The sequence below is a fragment of the Carica papaya genome, chromosome 8, assembly GCF_054855325.1.
Source record: "Carica papaya isolate Zhongbai chromosome 8, ASM5485532v1, whole genome shotgun sequence".
In the NCBI taxonomy this organism is placed as follows: Eukaryota; Viridiplantae; Streptophyta; class Magnoliopsida; order Brassicales; family Caricaceae; genus Carica; species Carica papaya.
In genome coordinates, this window is record NC_142316.1 from 34,394,995 (window position 1) to 34,402,836 (window position 7,842).

At 35.5% G+C, this 7,842-nt stretch overlaps 1 protein-coding gene across 3 annotated transcripts; it reads left to right on the top strand.

Annotated features, from left to right (window-relative positions):
* Window positions 1–7,842, top strand: LOC110824789 (C18orf8). 3 transcript variants are annotated; one of them, XM_088209409.1, is made up of 14 exons: window positions 1–95; window positions 462–531; window positions 1,595–1,699; window positions 1,856–2,078; window positions 2,200–2,459; window positions 2,882–3,035; window positions 4,055–4,164; window positions 4,259–4,346; window positions 4,482–4,817; window positions 4,929–5,003; window positions 5,428–6,056; window positions 6,254–6,362; window positions 6,468–6,647; window positions 7,259–7,842. In XM_088209409.1, exons 4-14 carry the CDS (start codon window positions 1,911–1,913, stop codon window positions 7,433–7,435), a joined length of 2,286 nt encoding a protein of 761 aa, XP_088065535.1. In that variant the 5' UTR covers window positions 1–95; window positions 462–531; window positions 1,595–1,699; window positions 1,856–1,910; the 3' UTR covers window positions 7,436–7,842. The 3 variants fall into 3 exon arrangements, with proteins under 3 accessions (XP_088065535.1, XP_088065536.1, XP_088065534.1); XM_088209410.1 differs by lacking the exon at window positions 1–95 and having other exon boundaries at window positions 107–531; window positions 1,859–2,078; XM_088209408.1 differs by lacking the exon at window positions 1–95 and having other exon boundaries at window positions 108–531.

Sequence of the window (7,842 nt, forward strand, 5' to 3'; positions counted from 1 at the left end):
TATTAGGTGGCTATTCGAGTACTGACTGCTAACATTTCCTCTCATCATTGCGCTTCGTGCTCTCTATTGGAAGCCCAGCATGGTGGATTCGCTTGGTACTTTCTCAGTTTCTCGCGTTCTGTCTCGCTTTCGGCTGTGCTTGATTATTAATCTTTTAATTCTTTCGTTTTCTTCGTGATGTTTGGATTAGTTTGCCGTTTTTTTTTTTGTATGTATTAGGATCGGATTAGTTGTTTAAATTGAGATGGATTGGCTTGCTAGGGTTTAATTTTCTGAAATTCACACAATTCACTTGTTTTGTATCCATTTTCGTTCTCGTAAAGCTTCTTAACTACGAGGAATTTGTTTTGGCGCGCTTTTGTGAAGAAGCTCCGTTTAATTTTTAGTTTTCTGCTGGTTTTGCTATGATGTTTCATTAATTACTGGTTTTGTGTTTACTTTGTTGGTATTTCTTTTTACAGTGTTGTGAATATGAAAGAAAGGAACATTAATTCTCCTCTCAGACGCATTTTAGCAAACTGTGCAGCACAGGTCTGTGAATGAGCTTGAAATTTGATTTTTCCATAGTTTGAATAAGTTGCAAGATAGTGTCCTAGATGTCATAGTTTATTTAAATAATTTTTTACTTTTGTCTACTTAATCTGTTTTTGAGACCAGAGAATCATTCACTCTAATTTTCTTGTAATTGAATTCTCTTCTTTTTCTAAATCAAGATTTTTTACTTATAGTTTCCATTGAAACAAGTGGAGGCCAAGTTTTTCTTCTTTCGATTTTTTATTTTTTAACTTATACCCTGCCTTTCTTCTTGTTGATTCATAGAACAGTTACAATCGTGTCTGGTATCCTAAAAAGAAGAAGAAGAAAAAGAAACCAAGGCTGTGTTTGTTTCTAAAAGTAGTCCATTTTTTCTGTTGCTTTCTTAGAAGGATTAAAACTGTAGAAAAAAAAGCATTGTTGAAAAGAAAAAAAAAGAGGTAATGAAAATGAAACAACCGAAACTTACGAATAAAATAAAGCTATTTTCACATCATTCATTTTTTTAAAAGAAAAAGGGAAGAGTTTTGTAAATAACTACCATGGCTGCATGGTTTCAAAAATTTGAAAATAGAAAAAAAAAAAGTATAGTTTCCATGGACTGAAAACACCACAATTGTCACTTCTTTTGGATTTGTTCATTAGTTGGTTAGACCCCCATGTTCACAAAACCTAAACTGGAGATAATCTGAAGAAAGATAGGTATATTCTTTAAACAAAATATGAATCCCATTCCCCTTTGTTCATCTATGCTCAAAGAGAAATTTGCGAACTAGTGCCAAAAGCTGCTTTCTGGTTTGGTTTTCTTATCTTGATAGAAATATACTCCTTGTAGGCAAAGGAATATGGGAGCTGTGTTGCAGCAAAGATTCCAGAAATTGAAAAAGACATGTGTTTGAAAGAATTTCTTGCATTGAAGACTTGCATGCAAAATATGGTATCAATTACCAAATACTATTACTTTAGAAATTTATAATAATTGGCTAGAAAGCTGGAATTTGTCATCTTCAGTACTAGTTTGTGCTGAAATCCTGCATTTCTTTTTACTTGATAACTCCAGAAAAGGGTGTAATACATACTCTCTTCATCAGTCTTTGAAGATGCTCACTGAGTGCTCCAAGGAGTATCTTTAAAGTTTGGAGGCAATTGTTGGAGTTACAGACAGGTTTGTTCTAAAAAATAATTATTTCCTTACCCATTTTCATCCTTTTCTCTAAGTTTTAAAATTGAATTGACTGTCAATTCCAGCACCAGTGATTTCATCTTATTTATTTATTTACATTAAGTTTTATAAGAAGCATATTAGCATTGTCTTTTGCAGCAGTTTCTGTCCCCTCCATTTTTTTTATCAAGTTGAAAGCCGTGAAGTTGGGAATATGTTGGCAAAAGCATCAAGTTCACAGTCAAGTGTTGGTCTAGGTGGATCTGGTGCTCTCTCGCATGTTTATATACAATACCCACCATTATGTTGCAGTGTACCTGGGTCAAGGGGTTTCTTTTATGACGATGGAAATAAGTTGCTCATCTGCCCAACTTCTGATCAGGTTTTCATTGGATTTTGTAATTGAATGTTTCCTACTGGATTCCTGCATCCATGATTGAACTTTCCTTAATTGTTTATTGTTTCTTCTTCTTTTCTTTCCTTTTTCCCCCATTCCCGTTTAGGTTTTTTCATGGAAAACTGGTCCATTTGACCCTGATGTTGCCCCAACCTGCGATTCAATAAGTGAAGGGCCTATTTTATCTATTCGATTTTCGCTAGATGGAACAATGATGGCAGTCCAACGATCTAACATTGAGATACAAATTTGGCACAGACAAACTGGGGAAAGTTTTAGTCAAAAGTGCAAGCCAGAATCAGAAAGTATTCTGGGATTTTTCTGGACAGATTGTCCATCATGTCACATTGTTGTTGTAAAGACCAGGTAAGCTTCATTTCTGCTTCCACTGAATACTGAAAGTACAGTTTGTTTATGATCTATGGTTTAAGAAGTTTAGTTCAAACCTTGCCTTCTAAAGGATATCTTAACTCTACGAGGATGTGAAATATGAGATTTAAAGTCAGCAACTAAGATGCGGGTGAAATATTACTTAGTGCCATGTCATTCCTTGTAAAGAACTTCAAGATACTGTTCTTGGTATATTTGTCCACTTAAAATGAATTGTGCATACAACATCAGGTGGATAACATTAATTTCTCCAACATACTCCCCTCCACGTTCGCATGTAAATTCTGCAATACTTTTCATATTACTTTTATCTGTGTTAGCGGTGACATCCTGTGGAAATTTAGGTAACATCAAAGGTTTTGAAATTGTTCATTTTACTGAAAGGAGTTTTATCACAGTGGAGTAGACTTGTTTGCTTATGATTCTGCCTCAAAATCGCTCCGCTTGGTTGAAACAAGGAAATTGAATGTTAGTTGGTATATCTACACGCATGAAAGTAGATTGGTTCTTCTTGCATCTGGAATGCAGAGCCGGACTTTTACTGGGTTTCAGGTATTAGCTCATTATTCCCTTCATTTTTATTTGAACATTTCTGATTGAGTCCTGATTTTTGGCTGAGCTGTACTTGCCATGTCTGAAAGATTGGCCAGCTGATTGTTTTGAAGAAATGACCACTGCTCTAAATTTTTTTTTTGGTATAACTGCATTTAAAGCACTGTTAAGTAGGTCATGTTGGAAAATAATATATGGCGAAGAGACTATCAGATATGTGTCAAATTAGAAGATAAACTACATATACACCTGAAGATCTAAAGATATGAATGTTGCGGAAACTGTATTTTGGTGCACTTGTCTTTGTTGGGTTTTCACATATTGGAAACAGTTGTGAGTGGCTTGTCTAGCAGGCATTTCCTTCAGTCTCAAAGTCATGGATTCCTTAGGTCTAACTATTTTAATATGAGAAAACAAGTTCTAAAGCGAATTTCAATTTCTTTCTCAAACTTATTCCGGGATGAATCCTATCCTTTATTGTGAATGAGCCATAATTTTCTGCTTAATCGTGCTTCATTTGTGAAGGAGCCTTAATTGTCATGGGGATGTGGAAGTTTCTAAATGTAGATTTGTACTAATACAGGCTTTCCCTTGACAATTAAACGTTTAGGAGCTAATTGACATAATTGCAAGTGAAGGAGAGAGAGAGAGAGACAGTCTAGAGTTGGTCTCTTTTACATTTTTTATCCTCTCAGATTTTGTGATTTCCTGAACAATACTCCCACATACTAGTTCTTTAATTCTTGCTGTTTGTGTTCTGATATTTATGTGTGTACAAATCCTTATTATGCTCAGAATGTTTTTGTGCACTATATGTCAGCTTATTTTGTTGAATCTGGCTGTTGAATGTACTTTGTCAAAATAGCAGGGTATTAAAAAAAGTTCTCCTGCTTCTTTATTGTATTTTATTTTATTTTTTGAGACAATCTGCTTTGTTTATGTTTGCTAGCTAATGAACGCATGGATACTTTTTTCGAATTAGTATGGATATTATTCATGTTTTCAGCTTGTCTCTTCAGCTTTCATCTGCAGGAATTGTTCGTTTGCCAAGGTTTGAGATGGCTATGGCAAAATCTGATGCAAACAATAAGCCTGTCCTAACTGCTGAAGACGTCCATATCATCACTGTGTAAGTTACTGTTCTTTCTTTGTTTCTCAAGTTTTTGTGGATTCATCAATTTATATAGTTAGAACTCAAATCTAAGATTAGCAAATATCCACAGCTACGGTAGGATATACTGCTTACAAGTTGATAGAGTTGCAATGCTGCTCCACTCATATAGGTTTTACCGTGACGCCGTTGTACAACAAGTAAGAGTCTGCAAAACAAATATATATATATATCTTTTAATGCATTTTAATTAGAATTTGTGAACTTTGATTTAAGCTGTTGCAAAAATTTGACATCACAATTTTTTTTTTAACGACAATCATGCGCATTTATAGGGATCTCTGCCAATTTATTCAAGCAAGATTGCTGTGAGTGTGGTAGATAATGTATTATTAGTGCACCAAGTGGATGCAAAGGTCGTAATACTTTATGATTTATTTTCAAATTCTTCTGCTCCCATATCTGCTCCACTTCCTCTTCTCTTGAGGGGTTTCCCAAGGTCCAACATTTCTTCTTCTCGATCTTCTGCCAAAGATAATGGAAGTCAAATAATGACCAATACCGGGGACCATGAAGCCAGTATTTATGGAGATGATTGGACCTTTTTGGTTCCTGACCTCATATGTGACCTTGCTAATAAGTTTTTGTGGAAGATCCATTTGGACTTGGAGGCAAGTCTGTTAACTCGTTATTTGTTTTTATTTTTTATTTGGGGGTTGGGTAAGGGGTTTTGATTTTAATAGTTGGCTGTGGACATAATTCGCCCTTCCTATCCTTTGCAGGCAATTTCTGCTAGTAGTTCAGAAGTTTCATCAGTATTAGAATTCTTGCAACGGAGAAAGTTGGAAGCCGCTAAGGTTATATTTTCCTTAACCTTGAAATGCTAATGAAACTGTTTTTACAAGGCATTGTCTAATCAAAGAAATATGCATTCCCTTCTCTCATATAGTAGAACTAAAGGCTTCTTTTTTTACCCGGAAGGAAAAAAAAAGGATTAAATTTTATTATTCCATAGCCAATTGCCCAATAAAAATAAACTTAACACTTCAAAATTGGTTTACTAATGGGATGATTTCATTTTCTACATTGATGACAATATGAAGCAAAACTTATGAGTCCTGTCATTCCTGCAAATAATGAGTTTATGGCAATTTAATTTTTAGCATTGCCTTGAAACTCAAGATTCATGAAAAATCAATTCTTTTTGAGCTTTTCTTCCATTATTAGATGTGAAGTATACAATCAACAGCTCTTATTAAGTGTATTCTGTTAATGTTTCAGGCTAAACAATTGTGCTTAGCAATAGTACGAACTGTTATCCTAGAACGTAGACCAGTGCCCATGGTTGCCCAAGCAATAGATGTGCTTGTTACATCTTTCTCCCTTTCAGTTAAAACAGGGAATTATGTTAAGGGAGTAAAAACTGACCAGACTTCTTCTTCAGTTGTTTCCAATATAAGCAGTCCCAATTCTACATCAGATGTGTCTTCAAGTAGGGTCGATGGATTTGGGAAGTCAATCAAACATGAATCTGTTACTGGAGCTCGTAGTGAAACTTTTCCTAGGTCTTCGACTTTTTCAGCTTCTGACTCCGAAGACAATTATGGGTTTGGACCACCTAAAGGTAACTCAGGTGATTATCAATTTGTTGATGGGAAAATGAATCGCGAAAACTTAGTGGGTTTGGAAGGTTCTACTGTCAAAGTCAGGCCATCATCTTTACAATCTCAAGCTCCTGGTCCAACCAACAGCCCACTGAATGCTAATGTCTCTGAGCCGCTGGAGTCTCAAGTTTCTTCCCCAGCAATTTCACCTGATGAGATCTATAAATTTGTCTTTGCACCTGTTGAGGAGGAGATGGTGGGGGAGCCTTCGTACCTGGTTGCTATCATTGTTGAGTTCCTCCGCGGGTATGCTTGTTCATTACTCAGGACCCCAGAATCATGCCAAGCATGTTAAAACTATGGTCATCCAATTTTTTGCTCTTGGTATTCTGTTTTAACTGTGCTCTGCATGGATTCATGTGCAGAGCTTCCATGATATGTTAAAATTTCAAAATTGCTGTGACCATTGCCAGTGCCCTATTCTTACTGGTTCCACTTTGCAGTGCTAATGTTGAAAAAATCAAAGTACATCCCAATCTCTATGTGTTGATAATCCAATTACTGGCTCGCTGTGAGCGATATGCTGAACTTGGGTTGTTCATCATTAATAAGGTTTACAGTCTGTTCTCTATAAGTTTGTATTCTCTCTGGAAATCAGTGATGTCTCATTATCATGTGCTTATAATGGCTGATTTTGAGCCTAATGTTTTCTTGCAGATTATTGAACCCTCAAAAGAAGTAGCATTGCAACTGCTAGAGTCAGGTCGACAGAATGTAGAAACTAGGAAGCTGGGTCTGGACATGCTAAGACAACTCAATTTACATCTTGATTATGTCGTGTTATTAGCACAAGATGGATATTATCTTGAGGCGTTACGATATGCACGGAAGCATAAGGTAATTTTCATGAAAAATAACAAACAAAATAGTTCCAGAAACAAGTAACTAAGAATCTCATTGTTTAGGGAAAAACTAATGCATTGTTCATCCAGAATTTATTTATTGTTCTATAGAAGAAAATCAGAGCTGTAAAGTAGTTGTTGATTTGGGCAGCGGCTCCATCAAACTTCTGTGAGCCTAATGGCCGTTGTTTTGACAATTACGAAATTGTAATTGATGAGAGAGTATTCTGAAAACTTCCCTTCTCTGGAATACCAGAGAAAAAAATTGTATTCTCAACAAAACTGATTTGTTGCAAGGACAAATCCACCAGTCTTTTTATGAAAATATTCTTTGTCAAGCAAATTAAAGAATATTTTCTCGCTAACAGAAAAGGTAAAAGGAAAATGTCTGTATTGGTTGCTCTTTTGCGTTCTTCCAAATGTGAACTGTTTTTATTTCTTCAGTTGGATTGTTGGAGTTATCAGATTATCATGTCTGTCTGGTAGAAGAATAAAATTCTCCATGTAGCTAATTCTTAACTTTCTGAAATGCCTCCGAAAGAAAGCCACATTGTAGGTAAATTTGTTTTTTTTTGTTTTGTTTTACAAGAATGAATATAATTTCAGGTCACTACGATCAGGCCTTCATTGTTTCTTGAAGCAGCAGTTGCATCCAATGACCCACAACTTCTGGCTGCAATTTTGAGATTCTTTTCAGATTTTACCCCTGGTTTTCAAAACACTTCCGATCACTATGCATACTATCACATTCTGACCGAGATGAACTCCTCAATAGCTGCCTGAGGTTACAAGTAAGCAGATAAAATTGCAGACTTTAAGATTCTTACAAGTATTATGTACTGGTTAGGCTATTGTCTTGTCACAGAAGCTATTTCAAATCTTATAGTTGTACAATTTGCAATAAATTATTAGCATGTCAGGATGTCTTCCATCCCAGCCTCCACTTCCTTTTACTTTATGGGATGGATATATGTTGCCTGGTTGGGTTGCCAGTTTTTCTGTTCTTTCTTCCTCTGAAGTAGTAAGTCTGCTTTGAGAAGATTATTCAATTTCGCTATACTGCTGATAGGAATTTTGTTGTATCCCACTGACATCCATGACTTTGGAGGACTAGGAAAATTTTTGCAGTTTACTAGCAGGTTACTGTAAATTTTGCTCATCAACTAGTAGTAAATAATTTATTTTGTTAA

What these genes read in the sequence shown, in the direction of transcription:
- LOC110824789 (XM_088209409.1), top strand. Translation starts at nt 1,911, where the DNA reads ATGTTGGCAAAAGCATCAAGTTCACAGTCAAGTGTTGGTCTAGGTGGA. An exon ending in ATTGTTGTTGTAAAGACCAG is followed by an intron (nt 2,460 to 2,881) that starts GTAAGCTTCATT and finishes GTTTTATCACAG; the next exon opens with TGGAGTAGACTTGTTTGCTT. An exon ending in ATTGTTGAGTTCCTCCGCGG is followed by an intron (nt 6,057 to 6,253) that starts GTATGCTTGTTC and finishes TCCACTTTGCAG; the next exon opens with TGCTAATGTTGAAAAAATCA.